Source organism: Ruditapes philippinarum, unplaced genomic scaffold (genome assembly GCF_026571515.1).
Source record: "Ruditapes philippinarum isolate M1 unplaced genomic scaffold, ASM2657151v2 ctg3408_1_1_1_1, whole genome shotgun sequence".
In the NCBI taxonomy this organism is placed as follows: Eukaryota; Metazoa; Mollusca; class Bivalvia; order Venerida; family Veneridae; genus Ruditapes; species Ruditapes philippinarum.
Genome location: NW_026862878.1, coordinates 134,652 through 156,900, shown reverse-complemented (window position 1 = coordinate 156,900; position 22,249 = coordinate 134,652). Strand labels below are relative to the sequence as shown.

Sequence of the window (22,249 nt, the reverse complement as noted above, 5' to 3'; positions counted from 1 at the left end):
ATATAATAATTGGCTCTAACGCTAAACATTAATTAAAACACGGATGGCAGTTTTAAAAGGGAAAGGGAAATAAAAAATGATATTTATATTAAAAGACTTATAGTTATATTTACTGTTTATCCCACTGAAGTATATACGTTTTTAACCCCATTTAAAAAAACACAACAAAAAACACTCTTATAAATGCATTATACATAGATATAATTGACAATATAGGCATGTCAGTCTTGTTTAAAATGATTGAATTATTGAAGATAAGACAGCGATAAACACTTTGTGTACTTTTATAGAGAATGCACTTAAAACAATATCAATAACACTTTATGCAAATTGAAAGATTGTTTCATATTTTCTGTTTGTATATCTTTCACTTCGTCTAGATTTCTTACTTATCAAGACTATATTTATGCGAGATTAACAAAAATAAACAATGATATTGTACATTTCATGAATTTTGACCATTTGATGATGGTCATAAATGTTTGTATAGTATAGGAGTGATTTTGGCTCATTTCTAAAATTGATCAAGTATATGTTCTGTTCTACCATCAGTTAGCTCTGCCTATCATAAAATTGCAACAAAATATGATAAACAATTAAAGCACTTATATAATTTTATAATTGTACGGCGTAAGCTTAGACACATTTCCTAAATTATTTCGAACTTACAGAAAGAGCCTATATTATAAAGTATGAAAGTTGTACCAAGCATATGATAAATTTTCATTCAAATCTATATGGTACATCAAAACGAATGATTCAGAACCAGCTGACTCATGAATGATCATGAGATCATCTGTGCACAAAAAAATGATAAAGCATAAATTTTCCCACCCATTATCTGTAGCCGACACTTTGTACAGAAAGATTTCTTGAATATCAAACAAGATTATTCAAGTAAAAAAACGAAAAGAAAATATTTGAATGAATGAAGCTACCTACCTTTTTTTTGAATTTTCAATTTAGTTACAATAACACTCAGTTTGAATATTTTAGAAAAACACGGGCAAATCAAATATGCAAACATATAAAAGAAATAGGTAATTTTGATACCTGTGTATTGAACAATAATAACGATAATAAAACATATAATAAAGGACAACAATTATAGATGTTTGTTTGCTGATATTTCGTATATTATATACCTAATTTTCAATTTTAGATTTTAGTTTATTGTGAATGAATATATAGTATCGTTTGATTGAAAAAAAGTAATTGAATCGCGTAAACCGGGGAAAGTCATTGGTATTGTCCACTGCACTGAATAGCCTTTTACTCTGACAAGTCAAATGACAAATATCTTACAAACATTGTACTCGTACATCCGGTTTAGGCCGATATTTCTGTCATTATATCATAGAAAAAGATTATTATAATATAATCTTGTCCTTTTTTGCTCAGTAAATTAGAAAGTTTTATACAAAATGTAACTAAAATTTAGAAATATATTGTCCTTTAGACTGGGTGTTTGAATAAATAAGAATCATGACAGTGATGTTTATTGCATTTATAAATTTAATGTATTTACATATTATAACAAAAAGAGAAATGTTTTCTTGACTTTAAAATGAATTGAATTACGTTGTATGCGTTTTAAATGCTTCATGTTATAAAACCGACAAATTTTAATGCCGCTTAAGGAATTAAATGTCTTATTTTTGCTTATTCCTGTGTTTTTAAACCTGTCACAATAAATCCAACTTGAAGCACGATAATGTATCAAAGACAGTGAAAGACATGGGTCAAAGTTTACCTGCATATATCAAACATTAAAATTGTCAAATCTAAATGAAGACGGCAACATTGTCAGGAAATATATTGCAATACACGTAGTGGTTTTATCCGTGCACAAACACAATGGTAAGAGTTATTTTGTACATCAATCTATTTCATTTACAATTATTTCTCATTATTTCTCTATTTATTATTGACAGTATCTTGATAAAGCTGTTATAAATTTATTTTAAATTTTAAAGCAATTGTGAAAAGCAAAGATTTAAATGTAATTACTTAAAAACGTTGCTGACGGAAGAAACAAGTTCAAAGTTTCTTGTCAACAATCTAATTCATTTATTCTAGAATTATAATCTTTTAATGGCACAGTATACCTTAGAAACGAATAAATTGTTATTTCTTTAAGAAGGGCAAACATGAACTTCATAACGTTAAAAAATGGTAAAAAGGCATTTTGATGTTTATTACCTTAAGACAGTAGCACTGAATGTTAAATTGTTAGTCACAAAACTACCGAAATGTAAACAAAGAAGTATTTTGACTTTCATTTAAAATACCATATCACTATTTGTGTACTAATTGCCAAAAAGAAACGGAATAAAAAGATGTTTCTGGTAATTGGCCAACGAATAGCCGTTTGGAAACAAATAAATAAAAGTTAACCCACATATAAAATATTTCGAAGAATAAATACAGTGTCATTTCTGAAGCGTATTGAACCTTTAAGATGCTTAGCAAAACTTATACATAAATATAGAATTACATGCATGTAATTATCAATTGTGGAGCCAAATAGTCGCAAAAAGATCACATATTACAAATAGAAAAGAAAGACTGAATAATTATGCAAACAAATGTGAGCTATTTATTCTTATATGTCATATAGAGGTTATATAAGTACATATGCACTACTTGTCCCTCATCGCTATGGGTTCGAATCCCGACAGGGACTTTGGATTCTTTCATGTTAGGAAGCTTTTCAGCTAGCTTACGAATGTCGGTGGTTCAACTCAGGTTCCTATTCGTGCACAGAAGGACACCTGAGCTATCATCCACTAGTAAAGCTGGAAAGTCGCCATATGACAATCAACAATAAATGAGCCGAGCCATGACAAAACCAACATCATAATGGGTTTGCGACCAGCATGGATCCAGACCAGCCTGCGCATCCGCGCAGTCTGATCAGGATCCATGCTGTTCGCTATCAGTTTCTTTATCTGTTATAGGGTTTGTAAGCGAAGAGCATGGATCCTGATCAGACTGCGCGGATGCGCAGGCTGGTGTGGATCCATGCTGGTCGCAAACCCATTATGTTGGTTTTGTCGAGACGCGACTCAAATTGCATAACATGACATGAGAAGTGTTTCTTGTAGCCGTTAATAAAATACCCATTTTGTAGACACTGAAATTGAATTATAGCATATTGATATCAATGATTTTTAAAGAAGAACAACTTCTATTTAAAGTGTCCTTTTTACCTGTTTTTCGTTTGACTTTATAAATTTTGTAATCATTCACAAATTAACCTAAAACTATCCTCATTCCTGTACATTTTTTAGAACTATCCTTAACATTTTATTTTATAGTGACAAAACTTTCCCTTACATATTATCATAGAGCTATCCTTAAAATTCTATTTTAGAATGGTAAGAACTATCCTTTAATTTTTTTTAGAATGGTTAGAACTGTCCTTTACATTTTACTTTAGAATGGCCAATGATATTCATCGATTTCAGTTTTTAATTTTAAAATTCTTCTTATGTTCAGTCCTTTCCTGTTAATGTCAAGTAACGTAAGAAAGTCCGGGGATAATTTGTATGAATTATGTATCAAAAAACCAAGTGAACTGAATTTCTTTAATGACATTAACTCATTAAAGAATATATGTTTTTGTATGTTAACAATATGTTGCAGTTACTATTCAGAAAACTTATCACATCAAAAATTACATTTCAGATCTCGGTTGTAACGCTCGCGTGCCTAATTGCAGTAGTCTGGTAAGTCGTACACATGCATAATTGTGTATTTACATATTAATTAGAGAAAATATGTGTTTTTAATTAATATAAATTTTATTATGTCATTTAACAAAACGTACTTTTAATATCAAGACAGACAGTTATGAGTTATAAATGCAAATAAAGCGATTCATAGTTTATGAAAACAAAACATAACATGCAGGATACGAAACAAGAAGACAGAGATTTCATTATATTAACGATTATCATAATTTATGATGAAATTTATTGCTTTCCCGTTATGTGATGGAATTTGACATTTTCCTGAGTTGACAGGTGACCAAACATCCTTTTTGCAAGGTTTTAATTAAATGCTTTTTAATTTGTATACTTACCATTACATTTTCACTGATACGCACGCCCCTTTTACTCGTAAAAGCCATGTACAAAGTGTCTAGGCAACAATTTGACTAGTCTTTAATATAATACATCATTTTCAGACAAAGATAAAAACGTCATTTTCTTAGAGAAATTATGTCAATTAAAGACATTTTAAGACATTAATTGTTTCAGTTGTCAGTGCCCGACGACAGATCAAGGACAGATCAGTAAGGTCTTTAAAGCATACGACATTGATGGTAACAATAAAATCTCAAGAGTTGAAGGAACCATGGTCTTCAGGGATGCAGATTTAAATCGTAAGATAATACAATAAATGAAGAACATTCGTTAGACAAATGAATTTTGTGCACCATGTTGCTTTTTTCTTAAAAGTAACCTGAGCCGCGTCATGACAAAACCAACATGCATATGCGACCAGCATTGATCCAGAATAGCCTGCGCATCCGCGCAGTCTGTTCAGGATCCATGCTGTTTGCTATCAGTTTCTCTACTTGTTATAGGATTCATGGATCCTAATCAGACTGAGCGGATGCGCAGGCTGGTCTAGATCCATGCTGGTCGCAAACGCACTATGTTGGTTTTGTCATGGCGCAGCTCAGTTTTTTTATGTTTTATTTTAAGAAATAAGATGTATGACTACAAGTTAGTTTAAATTTTAAAACAAAAATAACATCAGTAATAATGTCATATTGACAATGTACATGTATCTGTATTTTAAATTGATTAGTTATTAAAAATTACATGTATTGATTTAGGATGAATAAATACAAGTATTTTAACTAGATAAACATAAAGAGAAACGTTTTTGTCGTCTGCTAACGGAACATCAAATTAATATTTTTGATAGACATACGAAGTCATGGTAATAAACAGTATATAAATCATATCAAATCAATGACTGTCACATAATGACTGTCACATAATGACTGTCACATAATGACTGACACATTTAAAAATGTATGTATCAAACAAATTAACGTAAAAATATCAAAATATTAAGAGTGTAAATAAATTTGAATTCTTAAATTACTTCAATGTTTGTCAGTCATCTTTAAACATGTACAATTTTACTCTCTATAAAATATATAACGCGAAGGGTTCATTTATATCTTAATGTAGACACGGAAAATAATGATGACTATTTCTATAGAATAGTCTCTGTTATTTGGGGAACAACTTATACCCTGCCCTGGTTATGACGTAGGTACTGTATCTACGTCATATCCTTTTAACGCTGGCGTCGAATATTGTAACAAGGAAGAAATGAGTTGTTGAAAAAAATGGAAAAAATCGCTGATCAAAACAGCAATCGATAGTAATATCTTCTAGATATGAATCGATAAGACGTCGATGATTTTCTGTGTGCCCTATAAGCAGCAATTTTGTTGATATTTTCCACGATTGAAGCGGATTTGTTCTTGATGTCTTTGGTGGGAACATGGAACACTGAATCAAGCAGGATATTATATGGACAGAGAAGTTTTCTTATTCAATTTCAGATTTAGATATTCAACAGATTGTTGTCGAGAACAGTTTAAATTTAAATTATTTATATTCATTGTTTTGTGAATTGTACTTTGTCTAGCTTTACTGGTTTGGGAGATAAACTCGGCCGAAAATCGGTGTTTTGGGGGCATATTTCATTTATTTGTGTACGTATTCTGATGAATCTTGCACCATAATAAACTTCAGCTCTTCGATATTCCGGTATCACCATAAAAGTTATATTTAGAAAAAAGACGGGTAATTTTGAGAGGCCCTGGAAGAGGTACGTAAAAAGCACATTTTTAACACGCGCGAGTAGATAATTTCGGCTCTTTGTTTTTCTTCTTAAATCATTTTAATGAGTAAATTAAAACGTAGAAAAACATATTTAGACATTTTATTATTCCTTTGCTTTTCATATATGTCAAATAAAAACATATTTTTTATCAGAAATTTTCAATAAGGACTGTTACTTTTATACAATGTTATGTAAAAAAAAAACCAAAAAACTCGGATACTTTTTTTGTAAAAAGACATGCATTTTCATTTATTAACATACGAAATATGTACTTTTAGAATTAGTGATTCAAATGTATTTTGGCTTGGGTAACTTCGTAATTTAACAGAGTGAAGAAGAAATTAATTTAGTGGTATTCAACCTACACAATAACATATAAAGGAGCATTTAACATCAGTTTTTCAATCCATTGCACTAAAGATTACATTTTTACTTTTTCTGAGTTTGCAAGACAAAATTGAGTCTAAATTCATCTACAAAATGTATCCGTGAACATCGTCTGCTTTACCGGTAGTCGGTCAATATATAAAAGTACCCATGTGCAGGCCTCAACATGAGCATCTGCTGCACATGCGCACAACAATCGGATTCCCGTAATTTTTATAGGCATGTTTTGTAAACAAACACGTAAAAGTCTGTGTTATTTTTTTAATATCTTACCAAACTTGACAAATTTTCCAGATATTGTCGAATTCCAGCGATAGTATGAGATGGTGAGCTTAATTAGATTAAAAATTCCGATTGGTCGATTTAATTATAAAAAGCCGAGTTTATCAACCAGCCGAAGTTATCTCCCCAACCAGTATGCTGACTGCTGTCGTAAATTGACAATTTTATTATGACGATCCATGGATCTACTCTCACCCACGGCTATTCATTTAGCTATATCTGTATTTCGCTATAATGTTAAATCATTTGCGGTGTATTAGTTTAATACTGATCAGATGGTAACGTCACTAACGATGATGATTGTAATGGAAACCTTTAAAAAAAAATATGATAGATCTACATAAATAATACGATGATCTAGCTAGGTCAGTAGGTGCACTTTGCTATTTTCAATGGCGTTAAGAATGGTGGAAGCAAGAAATTTTTGTTAACTTGTGCTAATTGTCCTGAATTAGGAAAAATGTGTCTATTAATCTAACAGGTTCTTAATAAATCAGTTATTATTAGCTAATCAGTTTTAAGCTATATTTTATTTGCTTTTAAATCTTCAAAATAGATCTATAATTTTCTTTTTGCTGGACGAGATTGGAAGAATGTGATTAAAGACAATACACTACTGGTCTGTATGGGAAATGTGGAAATAAATGCGATGGTGATCTCAATCATCAGCAGCGTCTTGTGCGGACTCCTGACATTTGATGAATTGTTGTATGAGATAAATTGGTGTCTGATGTTAGTAGAGCTAGTAGTTTAGTTCCTTACAGTATTAGGTGAGGTATTTCCTGTTTAAATGTTTATTTTATACATTATTTTACAATGTGAAACCTAGGTTTAGATCTACAAGTTGAACAAATTAATTACTCAGTTATATTTCAGTATTTGTTATCATAGATGTGAATACATTGCCTTATTTTAGGGCCTATTGTTTTCATGGTAAAATTAAGTATGCATAATAAGCAAATTATGTTGGATAAGAAGGGGTTAAAATCACATTAAATAGAAATTGATAAATTAATAATGCACAAATAATTAAAAGATGCAGACTTCAATGCAACATCAGTCACATGAGTAAGATATTAGATAATAATAATTATAGTAAATTAATAAACATTATATAAAAATAAAATAATAAAAATAAATTAATAGTAATAATAATAATAATGAATTGATAATAATAATAAATTATTAATGATGATGATAATAATAATAATAAATTAGTAATAATAATAATGAATTGATAATAGTAATAATAATAAAAATAATGATGATGTGATCTAATGATAATAATAAGACAATCATGAATTCATAATTATAATAATAATAATAATAATAATAATAAATTATTGATAATAATAAATTAATAATAATAATAATAATTTTAAATAGACTATGTTGTTTATAATTCATGGTGTAGGCTACATTACAGTACAGATTTATAACAAATTATATTTGTCACACAATTTATTGCAATTTTGAGTTGACAAGTTGTAGTTCACTTTTCATTATAAAATTTATTTTCCATTGCACCTTTTATTTACTTTACACAACATAAAAAGATAAATATTTTGATATAATAAATGGATAGCTAATTTATTAAATGATTGTGAAACTCTTTTGATGATTTAGTCATAGTGAACACCATCCAAATATAAAACTTAAAATTTGAAAGTATATCATTTACTTTTTATTTTTTCTTATAGTTTGACAATAGATCTACACATAATTAAACTTAAAACTTTAATTTAGAGGGTAGAAGTTTTAAATTTAGAGGTTAAAAGTTTTCCATTTCTTTAGGATTTCTTGTAATCTCATGCTAATATGATAGGTACTCATTCCCCTAAACTAGTGATAAAAGTGAACACGCTTCTTAAATTTTAGTGTTAAACACTGTTGATAATATTTGTACAAAATCATGCATTCAACGTTTAACTTTTCTTTGTTGAATGTTGTTCAAAGGAAAATCATTCAAGACAATTTTCTCTTGGCTTTAGTATAATACCCAACTTTGGTTGAATTGCAAGACCAATTTTTATGTAAACTAATAGAGAATGTGAGGTTTGATATTTAAAAAGTTAATATAAATCGTCTTACTTTAATTTCCGTGTTGAAACAATATTTTATTGTGAAAAGTACACCCTATTAAATTTCAAAATAACATGGTTATGATATTAAAATGACATTGTGCCTATTTTGTCATGGTCAAGTTATGCTGAATTGACTTTTAAGTTTATGTTTCAAAATATTGACTGAAAAAAGGTTATTGACCTACAGCTGATATTTTAAAATGTTAAGGATAAAATATAAGTATGCCTAAAATATAAAAAGACTGTCCCAAACTTTTTATAAATTGAACATTTTGGGTAATTTCCAATGGCATTGATTTATCGTTCATAAATGGAAAGTACATAATCATTATAAAAATTGAAAGGAATTATGGCAAGATTTAAACTTATTTGACTTTCACCTGTTCACTCATTATAATTAAAGCCTTGGATGGGCATTATGCATTATGTCAAAAATATCTATTACATACTGTTTAATACTGTTTACATTCTATTAGTCTCAATTAAATGTACAAATATTTTTATAATTTTGTAATAAATTGATAAACTCTTGACATTTATAAACTTCGTTGATTTCTGTCTGGATTATTTTATTAACAATAAACATAATAAGGCACATAAAAAACACTAACTTTACAATGTTTAAATAAAATGATGCAAATACTTTGGCAATGTTGTAAGGTTTCACTTTGTTCAAAACTTAAATTACCATATTATTAGGCTATTATTGTTTTTCAGCAGCTACTTAATTTGATAATCAAAAATGTCTTGGCTGAAAATCAGCAAATGCATTCTGTATTGCAGCTAGATTAATGAATGTGGCTTTCAATTAAAATAAAATGTAAATGCATGTGTATTATTATAATCAATGTTTATTTAAGCCTATTAATTGTTTGAATTGACTAATAACCAATACAGAATCAAACAACTTTTAACTGACAGTATAGCTGGATGCTGCAAACTGACCAGTGAAAGAATATTTTGTGTAATTGCTGATAACACTGGCAGTAGAATTTATGTCCGACAAAAAGCTTAAACCATTATTCTTGGAGTTTTGGAATTTAGTATGTTTTTGGCCAATAAAGATATTTTATTAGTAAATATTCCATGAAATCTATTAATTGTTTCAAATCTTTTTACAGCTCAGTTAAGTATATTAGTATAAGTACCTATTTTAAATAAGCGCTTCACACAGGTGTAAGAAAGACAATCCAGGACTGACCAGGATGGGTGGTGTGAAATGCTGCAAATTGAAAAATATAGCTCGAACCTATGTTCAATTGTGGCAACCTATGTACAATTGTGGGGTAAAAAATTACACGTTTTAATATTGCATGCTATTCTAATGACAATAGGTGCTAAGCATACTAAAATGTAATACAAGTGTTCTGCCTTGTCGACGATATGATGCATTAAATTGTTGCTAGTTTTCTTTACCGCATGGAGTGTAAGTGTTTACATCATGCGATTAAAAAACAAATGGAAAACCTGATTAATGTAACATTATTAAACATGTTGGTTGAATTGGAAGGATTCGAACCCATGGAATGCAATTGGAAAATATCTGCTCTCAGAGTCATGCAGGTCTCACGATCTTGATGGTCACTATTGTATTGGGCATATGTTTTCGGCGCGTTGGTTGGTGGCTGCCCCCGGGGGACCCTCGCCCACTTTGCGACCCTCCAACCCTTCAGAACCATAATATTGAAAATTGGGAAAAAACGTTGGGGTTATGGAGTTCAATTATTATTAAGATGAGTGCTGAAAAATGTGCAGCCAGTTGCATACCTTTACTAAATATGTATATATATAAATCAATTTTTTATTTTTTGTGGGAAATGAAGGTAATTGAATTAAAAGCATATACCAAATATTAAAACATGTTTCAAATGAAAAATACTGCAGTTTAAATGGTTTTGGGGGGTGGGAGGGTTGTGGGGTGGGTGGCTGATCAGCGCGCCGAACACCTATGGCATAGAGTGGTTCAGGAAAGGTATATTTGAAAAGTTGATGTGTTGATGCATAATTTATAGTTCAGTTGATTGAATGCACTTATTGTATACATGTATCTAGCACATATTTGAAGCAGTTTGAACGTTATTGTTAAATTGATATCTCAAAAACATGCACTGTCAAATGTATATACATTTAGCTAGCACATATTTGGAGCAGTTTGAATGCTTTTGCTTAATTCATGTCAAGAGAAATGGCACTGCACTCGAGATCTTGATGGTTACTACCCAAATTATTGTGTTTCAGATAGTGTCATATTTGATTTATGAGTGCTAGTATATGCATATTTGTTGGAATGCTGCTTTATTTGCTAAGTTGAATTACCTACATGGCAGTGTTGTATTATAAATCATAGAATGGCCGGGCACGACTAATTTTTTTTTTAACTATTCAATTCGCCGGAGCCAATAATAGTATGATATTGGCGAAGCCAATATTGTATGTTATTGGCGGAGCCTTCGACTGGAAAACGGGAAATCTCCCGTTCACCATCCGAAGTCTAGTGGCGGCCGGCGAATAGACATTTTGTGATACTGGCGATACTGGTTTCTGCTTCCCAGAACCAATTTCGCGCAACAGTGTCAATGCTGTGTTGTTGCTCATATACATTTGTGAAAATTGACTTATTTTGTGAATGAAGAATTGAAAGACTAGTATTGCTTTTGATCAATTATTTTCTAGAAACATACTGTTCCAAAAAGCTATACAGTTTGTTCCATTTGCTTGTTTTGATTTTGTGTCATTTGTTTGTTTTTGCTATGGATGCCCTAACAGGGTTTTGTATGCCCGGTATCCAAACCTTTTGGCTTTTATTAATGGAGTCGTGCCCATAAAATGCCGAAGATAAACTAAGACATTACTCAGTGAGATAAATTACATATGCCACTATGTATGACTATAAAATAAAAATTAGTTAAAGTATGATATTGTTTTGTTGTTGTCCCTAATAATGATGACTATTTCTATAGAATAGTCTCTGTTATTTGGGGAACAACTTATACCCTGCCCTGGTTATGACGTAGGTACTGTATCTACGTCATATCCTTTAACGCTGGCGTCGAATATTGTAACAAGGAAGAAATGAGTTGTTGAAAAAACCCACCCGCCCTCCTTGTCAATTATGAGTGTGAAGTGTCAAAGATTTGAGCTTAAATTTAATACTAGTGTCATGCTTGTTTTGTTGTTTCTGTCCTCTTTTGATATGTTTTCAGATTAGCCAACATAAGCGACGTTTTTCAAGACAGCTAGCCCTACTAAATACCACGGAAGAGGTTTCTTTTAGGAAAACTGCTTGGGCCAAAACCAGCAGCAGAGAGAATTCGACAACGGTGCGACTCCAGAGATGTGTTCTATGAACTTTCAAATACTAGATTTCACATGTTGTGTCTGCTAAATTTGCATTTTGCGGCCGGCGAATAGACATTTTGTGATACTGGCGATACTGGTTTCTGCTTCCCAGAACCAATTTCGCGCAACAGTGTCAATGCTGTGTTGTTGCTCATATACATTTGTGAAAATTGACTATTTTGTGAATGAAGAATTGAAAGACTAGTATTGCTTTGATCAATTATTTTCTAGAACATACTGTTCCAAAAAGCTATACAGTTTGTTCCATTTGCTTGTTTTGATTTTGTGTCATTTGTTTGTTTTGCTATGGATGCCCTAACAGGGTTTTGTATGCCCGGTATCCAAACCTTTTGGCTTTTATTAATGGAGTCGTGCCCATAAAATGCCAAAGATAAACTAAGACATTACTCAGTGAGATAAATTACATATGCCACTATGTATGACTATAAAATAAAATTAGTTAAAGTATGATATTGTTTTGTTGTTGTCCCTAATAACAAACAAATTATGCATTTAACCACTTGTACCACAATTAAATAACTGAGTGACGAATTAATGTTTCTTTGTATTATTAACCATCGAATGCTAAGAAGATTTCATTTTTCATTATAACCATGGAATGCTTAGATCACTATACTGAAATATTTCAATGCAGGTGATGGGGCACTAGACAACAACGAATTTTCCTCGGAATGGGCGTTCTACCACAATGATTATTACTCGCCTTTCTTCAACGTAGCCGACAGAAATCATAACGGAAGAATTGAATTCGTTGAGGGAAATCAGGGATTTGACCATTTTGATAAAAATGGTAAACATCCAAACACCTTTTTGTATAGAAATGTGTTTTATTTATTCTAAGTGTGTTTATTTATATATTTATTCTAAGTGTGTATGGAACTTTTAGTCCATCCGTCCGTAAACAATAAGTTTCTGCATTATACATATCCAATTACTTTATCAATAACTGGTATCAACTTTGGTATACAGGTGTATAATATTTGTTTGCTTTGGTTTGTTGTTGTTGTTGTTGTTGTGTTCTTCTTCTTTTTGTTTTGTTTTGTTTTGTTTTTTTAAAGTTTTCCTTATTATTTGATTATTTTCGTCTTTATAAGCATTTACGTTACACTTTCAAAATGTGATTTTACAAATTATCATTTTAAAATCCAATTACTGATCTGCAATGGATACGTGAAGTTTAACACAGTTAAATGGTTAATGTATTTTCTTTTGAAGGAGATAATGAAATTTCGTCATGGGAGTTTACCCAAACATGGATGGAAACAGTACGACCTAGCTCTAGACCGATTGATTTCTGAAGATAAAAAAATGACCATGGATAGAAAAAATATAAAGAAACATGGTGTTACAATATTGAAATATTTTGTTTCATACGTGTAAATAAAATACGGAAAAGCATAAAGTAGTGTTTAGTGTTCCTAAATTTCAAATATTCGAGTATTACTTTTGTAAGAAAACAAGGCCGGTATTTTTATCATAGGCAGACACAGTACATATTTCATTACAATTTGTATTAAATATATGAAGATAAGCATATTAAATTCTAAATTAAGTCTCTAAATTTGCATCACGATGGCCTTGACTTTCTGATTTCACCATACATATCCAGTAACGTAGGAATGTGCAAATATTGTAAAAGTCACGCCAAATCTGTGCAATGCTATTTCCAAAACAATAATACAGAAAGTAAACGAACCAAAATAGTTTATTCTAAATCAAATTTAAAGAAATGAATTAGCGCAACGACATTATACTTTAACAAGCATTACATTTTTTTAGGGATATGTTTATTTTTTTTAGATCATTCGTGAAAGAAGATGTTTTAAATGTGTTAAATGTACATATTTATTTGACGAAACATAAAAGTCTCCTTCAAAACGGTTATCAGGTTGACTTTCTCACGAATTATCTAAAGAAATAAACATAGTCATTGAGTCAGTCTGTGAGTTGTGTCCTGTGAGTCAGCCTGTGAGTAATGCCCTGTAAGTAAGTGTGTGAGTTGTTCCTGCGAGTCAGTGTGTTAGTTGTGTCTGTGAGTCAGTGTGTGAGTTGTGTCCTGTCAGTTAGTGTGTTAGTTGTGTCCTGTGAGTCAGTGTGTGAGTTGAGTCCTGTCAGTCAGTGTGTGAGTTGTGTCCTGTCAGTCAATGTGTGAGTTGTGTCATGTGAGTCAGTCTGAGAGTTGTGTACCGTGAGTCAGTGTGTGAGTTGTGTCCTGTGAGTCAGTGTGTTAGTTGTGTCCTGTGAGTCAGTGTGTGAGTTGTGTCAAGTGAGTCAGTGTGTGAGTTGTGTCCTGTGAGTCAGTGTGTGAGTTGTGTCCTGTGAGTTGTGTGTTATTGTGACCTGTCAGTCAGTTGTGTTAGTTGTGACCTGTCAGTCAGTGTGTGAGTTGTGTCCGTTGAGTCAGTGTGTGAGTTTGTCCTATGTGTGTGTGTTGTGACCTGTGAGTCAGTGTGTTAATTGTGACCTGTCAGTCAGTGTGTTAGTTGTGACCTGTCAGTCAGTGTGTTAGTTGTGACCTGTCAGTCAGTGTGTTAGTTGTGACCTATCAGTAAGTGTGTGAGTTGTGTCCTGTGAGTCAGTGTGAAAGTTGTGTCCTGTGAGTTAGTGTGCTAGTTGTGACCTGTCAGTCAGTGTGTTAGTTGTGACCTCTCAGTCAGTGTGTTAGTTGTGACCTATCAGTAAGTGTGTGAGTTGTGTCCTGTGAGTCAGTGTGTTAGTTGTGTTAGTTGTGTCCTGTGCGTCAATGTGTGAGTTGTATCCTGTGAGTCAGTGTGTGAGTTGTGTCCTGTGAGTCAGTGTGTGAGTTGTGTCCTAGGTCTGTGAGTCAGTGTCCTGTGAATTGTGTGTTAGTTGTGAGTCAAGTGTGTGAGTTGTGTCCTGTGAGTCAGAATGTGAGTTGTGTCCTGTGAGTTAGTGTGTTAGTTGTGATCTGTCAGTCAGTGTGTTAGTTGTGACCTGTCAGTAAGTGTGTGAGTTGTGTCCTGTGAGTCAGTGTGTGAGTTGTGTCCTATGTGTGTGTGTAAGTTGTGTCCTGTGAGTCAGTGTGTTAGTTGTGACCTGTCAGTCAGTGTGTTAGTTGTGTCCTGTGAGTGTGTGTGAGTTGTGTCCTGCGAGTCAGTGTGTGAGTTGTGTCCTGTGAGTTAGGTGTATTAGTTGTGCCTGTTAGTCAGTGTGTGTGTTGTGTCCTGCAAGCCAGTGTGTGAGTTGTGTTAGTTGTGTCCTGTCAGTCAGTGTGTTAGTTGTATCCTGTGAGTCAGTGTGTGTGTTGTGTCCTGTGAATCAGTGTGTTTGTTAGGTCCTGTGAGTCAGTGTGTGAATTGTGTCCTGTGAGTCAGTGTGTTAGTTGTGACCTATCAGTTAGTGTGTTAGTTGTGTCCTGTCAGTCAGTGTTGTTAGTTGTATCCTGTGAGTCAGTGTGTGTTGTGTCCTGTGAGTCAGTGTGTTTGTTAGGCCCTGTGAGTCAGTGTGTGAAAGTTGTGTCCTGTCAGTCAGTGTGTTAGTTGTGACCTATCAGTTAGTGTGTTATTTGTGTCCTGTGAGTCAGTGTGTTAGTTGTGACCTGTCAGTCAGTGTGTTAGTTGTGTCCTGTGAGTCAGTGTGTGAGTTGTGTCCTGTGAGTCAGTGTGTGAGTTGTGACCTGTCAGTCAGTGTGTGAGTTGTGTCCTGTGAGTCAGTGTGTTAGTTGTGTCCTGTGAGTCAGTGTGTGAGTTGTGACCTGTCAGTCAGTGTGTTAGTTGTGTCATGTGAGTCAGTGTGTAAGTTGTTTCTGTGAGCCAGTGTGTGAGTTGTGTCCTGTCAGTCAGTGTGTTAGTTGTGTCCTGTCAGTCAGTGCGTGAGTTGTGACCTGTCAGTAAGTGTGTGAGTTGTGACCTGTCAGTAAGTGTGTGAGTTGTGACCTATCAGTTAGTGTGTGTGTGTTGTGTCCTGTCAGTCAGTGTGTTAGTTTTGACCTGTGAGTCAGTGTGTGAGTTGTGACCTGTCAGTCAGTGTTTGAGTTGTGTCAAGTGAGTCAGTGTGTGAGTTGTGACCTGTCAGTATGTGTGTGAGTTGTGTCCTGTCAGTAAGTGTGTGAGTTGTGACCTGTCAGTAAGTGTGTTGAGTTGTGACCTGTCAGTCAGTGTGTGACTTGTGTCCTGTGAGTCATTGTGTGTATGGTGTCCTGTGAGTCAGTGTGTGAGTTGTGTTCTGTGAGTCAATGTGTGAGTTGTGACCTGTGACTCAGTGTGTGAGTTGTGTCCTGACAGTCAGTTGTGTTAGTTGTGACCTGTCAGTCAGTGTGTGAGTTGTGTCCTGTCAGTCAGTGTGTGAGTTGTGTCCTGTCAGTCAGTGTGTGTGTTGTGTCCTGTCAGTCAGTGTGTTAGTTGTGACCTGTCAGTCAGTGTGTTAGTTGTGACCTGTGAGTCAGTGTGTTAGTTGTGTCCTGTGAGTCAGTGTGTGAGTTGTGTCCTGTCAGTCAGTGTGTGAGTTGTGTCCTGTCAGTCAGTGTGTGAGTTGTGTCCTGTGAGTCAGTGTGTGAGTTGTGTCCTGTGAGTCAGTGTGTGAGTTGTGTCCTGTCAGTCAGTGTGTGAGTTGTGTCCTGTGAGTCAGTGTGTTAGTTGTGACCTGTCAGTAAGTGTGTGAGTTGTATCCTGTGTGTGTGTGTTGTGTCCTGTCAGTCAGTGTGTTAGTTGTGACCTGTGAGTCAGTGTGTTAGTTGTGTCCTGTGAGTCAGTGTGTGAATTGTGTCCTGTGTGTGAGTGTGTTAGTTGTGTCCTGTGAGTCAGTGTGTTAGTTGTGTCCTGTGAGTCAGTGTGTTAGTTGTGTCCTGTGAGTCAGTGTGTGAGTTGTGTCCTGTTTGTCAGTGTGTTAGTTGTGTCCTGTCAGTCAGTGTGTTAGTTGTGTCCTGTCAGTCAGTGTGTGAGTTGTGACCTGTCAGTCAGTGTGTGAGTTGTGACCTGTCAGTCAGTGTGTTAGTTGTGTCCTGTGAGTCAGTGTTGTTAGTTGTGTCTTGTGAGTCAGTGTGTGAGTTATGTGTCAGTCAGTGTGTTAGTTGTGACCTGTCAGTCAGTGTGTTAGTTGTGACCTGTCAGTCAGTGTGTTAGTTGTGTCCTGTGAGTCAGTGTGTTAGTTGTGACCTGTCAGTAAGTGTGTTAGTTGTGTCCTGTGTGTGTGTTGTGTGTCCTGCGAGTCAGTGTGTGAGTTGTGTCCTGTGAGTTAGGTGTATTAGTTGTGCCTGTTAGTCAGTGTGTGAGTTGTGTTCTGTGAGTCAGTGTGTTAGTTGTGTCCTGTCAGTCTGTGTGTTAGTTGTGTCCTGTGTGTGTGTTGTGTCCTGCGAGTCAGTGTGTGAGTTTTGTTATGAGTTAGGTGTATTAGTTGTGCCTGTTAGTCAGTGTGTGTGTTGTGTCCTGCGAGCCAGTGTGTGAGTTGTGTCCTGTGAGTTAGGTGTATTAGTTTTGCCTGTTAGTCAGTGTGTGAGTTGTTTTCTGTGAGTCAGTGTGTAAGTTGTGTCCTGTGAGTCTGTGTGTTAGTTGTGTCCTGTGTGTGTGTTGTGTCCTGCGAGTCAATGTGAGTAGTGTCCTGTGAGGCATTGTGTGATTTGTGTCCTGTGAGTCAGTGTGTAGTGTCCTATAACAAACGTCTTGAAAGATTGTCATTGATTTTAGTGGAGTAGCGGGGGATCGAACTCGCAACCCCTAGACTTATAGTCACACAGTGTTACCACTGCACCACAGCGCCCAATCTGATTTAATTCCCTATATACAATATCACATTATTGACCAAGAAATTGGGTTATGATATTAAATTTTCACACCTAAATAGTTAATATAGCGGTAAGGACTAAAGTGTTTTACAAATGTCTGATATTCGTATTCTTGCTCAAGGGGTTATGATAAAGAACTTTACACAAAGAGTAGTAAAAAATAAACAAGTAAGACTGTTTACAAGCAATAGAAATAAACCATACCAGATAAAAGTCATGTTCCGTTAATTAGAAAATTAACAATAAGTAAGCTGAAACAAATACTTGTTGTAAATGATACATGATGGTTTGAGACAAATCTATTAAATCAAGTTACACTGGTCAAAAATATTTTTGTTGGCGGAAATTAGGGTAAAAAGAAAAAAGTTAAAGCAGCATTCATCCAGACTCTGCTTATTTTCATGAAAGTTTTGAAAATGTAATGTAAATTAAAGGTAAAATATTTACTGTGGGACTCAGTTGGTTATTCGCGAGAATACATGTACCAAACCACCTACCAGAAGATAGTTGGTAATTCTAGCTTAGCTTGTTTACCCTCAAAACAGAAAGTACTTTTCCGGAATAAATATCATTGATATAAAGCAAGCTAGATGTGCTCTTCAACATTGAAATACCCTGTTTCCATATGTCAACCTGCGGACTCAGTTGGTTATTCGCTTGAATACCGAACTACCTTTTACAAGGTAGTTGGTAATTCGGGTATTATATAGATTCCTCTGACTTTTTCTGAAACAAATGTTACTGTGAAATAACAAGATATATGTTTTCTATAATATGGTAACATCCCCTTCACCAAAAATTGACCAGGGGACTCAGCTGGTTATTCGCGTGAATCCCCAACTACCAATCAGAATGTAGATGGTTGTCCGAACATAGCATGTATTTCTAAAAAATATATAAGACAAGATAAATGAACTGTACCAAATGATATCATCCGTCTTCCTGCGTCGTCCAGGGGGACTCAATAAATTGGTTATTCGTGCGAATAAACTACATACTGAATGTAGTTGATAATACGTACTTCTGGTTTGAAATGTATGATGTGTTCTAATATTTCATTCTGGTGATAATGAATTGAATTACCAACTACCAGCTGTTAAATAGTTGGGATTTACGAATAACCAACCACCAACTAGTATGTAGTTGGTTATTCGAATATCTAACTACCTACCGAATTGACGCTCATTAAAATATAATGATAAAGTAATGGTATATAATGATGAAATTTCCGTTTACCGTGGTAACAAAACATGTAACATAATCATACGTTTCTGTCACGTTTCATAATAAATTTAAGAGCTCAGTTATAATTAAGCACTTTTGCCGTACAAAAGGAGCGAAATGACAGGGATAATATACGAGTATTTTGTTTATACTGAAATCAATGGATACCGGCTAAAATACAAACAGGTGCCGGATTCTAAAAGAAAACACTCGTTCATTTTGAATGCTTATTATTGCGTGTTTCTTATGGATTGAAAAGGAAACAAGGAAGGTCAAAACTATGGTTACATTATGCCTAAGACATCGTCGTCATTTTTTTTTATAAAGTAGTGAAGTTTCTTTTTTTAATGTAAAAAAAGTTGACCAGTCATCGACCTTTTTCAGGCCAGTAAATGTGTGAAAACTGAAAGACTGACAAACCCGCTCCAGTCCAGCCCTATATCAAATCCATATCACTCCATCTAGCCTCGTTTTCAATTTTGAGACTCTAAAATCTATATCACATCCTTTTTGTGATTGAAATAACAAAGTTCTGTCAAAAAGTTAAAAATGGTGGTGCAAAATATAGAGGTCAGTTAACATGGTTGGGGACAATACTGTTTCTATTGGACTACTATACAGCTATAAATTAAAACCTTTGTAAAACGCGGCTAGCGACTCGTCCAATACAGTTTTGACAGCTGTGTATTTGTACAATATAATTCAATATTGTACTCAACAATGTATAATCAATCACCTTATAGTACCAATCAACAATGTCCATATGTTCAGAAGTGAAAACACATCATAGCTTTTAAAACACATAATTAAGGACGGGACGTAGCTGGTTACCCGCGTGAATCGACTGAGAAGATGTTACAGGCGCGGATTCAAAAATTTTAATAGAGGTACATGTAGTCGCAAAATTTCCAGAAGAGGTAATGCATTTAACAAGTTTTCCAGAGGAAACATGAGGCAAGACCTGATTAATTACAAGAGCGATCAGTAATCACATGTGTCGCCTCATGATGGCCAATTTCATGTTGGGACAAATTTTGTGACAGACGGACAGACAGACGGACAGTGCACAACTAGACTTGGTACTGATCATTCCTGTAAAGTTTGGATAAAATTGCACCAGTAGTTTATGAGGAGTAGTCCAGACAAGCTTTGTGTATCTGGCAACACACAGAAAAAAACACCTTTTTATCAAAGGGCAATAACTCGGACAAAAAATCATTCAACCAGAAAACCCAGTGCAATATGCGCAAGGACTTGAGCTACAGATCAATCCTGTAAAATTTCATTGAAATTGCATTAGTGGTATAAGAGAAGTATCCGGACAAACTTTAAAATTAAAAATTATTAAAGGGCCATAACTCTGACAAAAATCATTGAACCGGAAAATGATGACAATATGCACAACTAGACTTGGTACTGATCATTCCTGTAAAGTTTGGATGAAATTGCACCAGTAGTTTATGAGGAGTAGTCCGGACAAGTTTTGTGACGGACGGACGGACAGACAGACAGACGGACAGACAGACGACGGAGCAGTGATCCCTATATGTCGCCACTACTCCGTAGAGGCGACACAAAAATCAGCCAGGGAACATAAGATCTTAATAGTAAGATCAGGGTCTTACTCAAAACAAGAGCTGTCCAAGAAGTAGCGCGTTCCACTTTTCACAGTACTTGGTGGTATGATAAAAGTAGAAAGTAGGCATGATTCTAATAAACTGTTTGAGAAACCCCCACCCCCACTTTTGGTATTCAACACGTATTTCAAGTTTAATGTGAATATCTGTAAAGATGTTCGAGAAAGTTATGAAAATATAACAGATAAAAAGGGCGATAATTAAGCAAAATAAGGGTTCGATCACTTCAGGGTTATCTGTCCTTTAGAAATACAATGTGCATACCTTTGCAAAACATAACTTTAAGGTCATCTAGCTGCCTTTGTGATGCTAATGAACTAAAAAAACAAGTTAAAGTGAATAGCTTTGGTAGCTTTCAATATTGGACCATAACATTTTACCTTGATCAGGTACGTATATTAACGTTATTAATGTTAATATACGTACCTGCCTTGACCTTTGGCCTTTTGTCCATACTCGGCCAGATTACTTTTTGTCCATGGTTTGTGATGAACGGTTCATACGCTATTTTACAAAAGAAGGTACTCTTCCGCTTTTCATAACTTCCTTTATGGTGGGACACTTGTGCATTTTGATTTGCTCATGTCTTGGCATTTGTCAGCACGTTGTCTTTTTTTCAAAATATATATTAATTTGTGAATAATTTCAAATCATTATATCTGAATAAACATATTAAGCTTCCGATATCCGGAGAAATTTATGTCACTTCCGACTGTCTGAAGTAAAGTCAACCATGTGGGCCTTAGTCATATAAATTTTGATATTATATAGTTTACATGTAATTGTTAATCTTATACTATTTGTCTAGAATATTTAATGTTCTTCTACAACCATTGGCAAAATACTACCAAACCTCATTTCCCTTAGTTTTCAACGTTTTCAATCTAAGACAGAGTTGATTTAATTGTTCCCTCTGCTAATAATATTTTCACAATCGATACTTAAGTTGTTGTCAAATGAAATTTAGAAGATAAGGTGACTGACAATTTTTGTAAGAAAATGCTTATTTTGGTGGACAACTGTATTACAGCTATGTAATTTGTTGAAAAGTAAGTCAGAAATTACCCTTGCATACTTGAATAAACATTTAATTCCAGCAATTTCTGTTCATGTTAAAATATCACTAGAATTAGATCTCTAGTGATCAGCCATATGTGTCTTTTTCTGACAGTTGTCGTTACTAATTCCCGATGGTCAACAGTTTTCTTGGTTAAAAAATCAATCGTTTCTTAGTTTGTCCGTGTGCTTTGTGGAATGAGCTTCCTTAAAGTAGGTCTATATGTAGGCTGTTCAAATAAGCTGAAATAATGGGTCAACTTCAAACACTTTCAACAGAAAGTACTTTTAGATTTTTGCATCTGTTACTTCTTGATAAACTTTTAAAAGGAAAATTGTCCAAAAAATATCGAAGGAGAGCTTCATAAAAAGTGGCACACGTTTTTAGAGGCCATTTTCAACCGAAAATACTTTAAGAACAGTAAAAGCCTATCAGTATAAAGTAAATTTACAAAAAAGAATGTACATAAAGTGTTTTAATTTTGTTTCTTTTAGTCACGGATTTATATTACAATTAAAGTCCGTGCTTTTAGTACATAAATTCATGTTTACATATTTTAAATCGCTATAATTGAAAATAAATAATTTATTATTTTATATGA

At 33.9% G+C, this 22,249-nt stretch overlaps 1 protein-coding gene across 1 annotated transcript; it reads left to right on the top strand.

Annotated features, from left to right (window-relative positions):
• Window positions 1-1,743: 1,743 nt before the first annotated feature.
• On the top strand, window positions 1,744-13,392 carry LOC132720491 (insoluble matrix shell protein 5). The gene is made up of 5 exons (XM_060704644.1): window positions 1,744-1,860; window positions 3,691-3,731; window positions 4,266-4,390; window positions 12,625-12,780; window positions 13,206-13,392. Exons 1-5 carry the CDS (start codon window positions 1,858-1,860, stop codon window positions 13,286-13,288), a joined length of 408 nt encoding a protein of 135 aa, XP_060560627.1. The 5' UTR covers window positions 1,744-1,857; the 3' UTR covers window positions 13,289-13,392.
• Window positions 13,393-22,249: the final 8,857 nt, after the last annotated feature.

What these genes read in the sequence shown, in the direction of transcription:
- LOC132720491 (XM_060704644.1), top strand. An exon ending in CAGGGATGCAGATTTAAATC is followed by an intron (nt 4,391 to 12,624) that starts GTAAGATAATAC and finishes ATTTCAATGCAG; the next exon opens with GTGATGGGGCACTAGACAAC. An exon ending in TGACCATTTTGATAAAAATG is followed by an intron (nt 12,781 to 13,205) that starts GTAAACATCCAA and finishes TTTCTTTTGAAG; the next exon opens with GAGATAATGAAATTTCGTCA.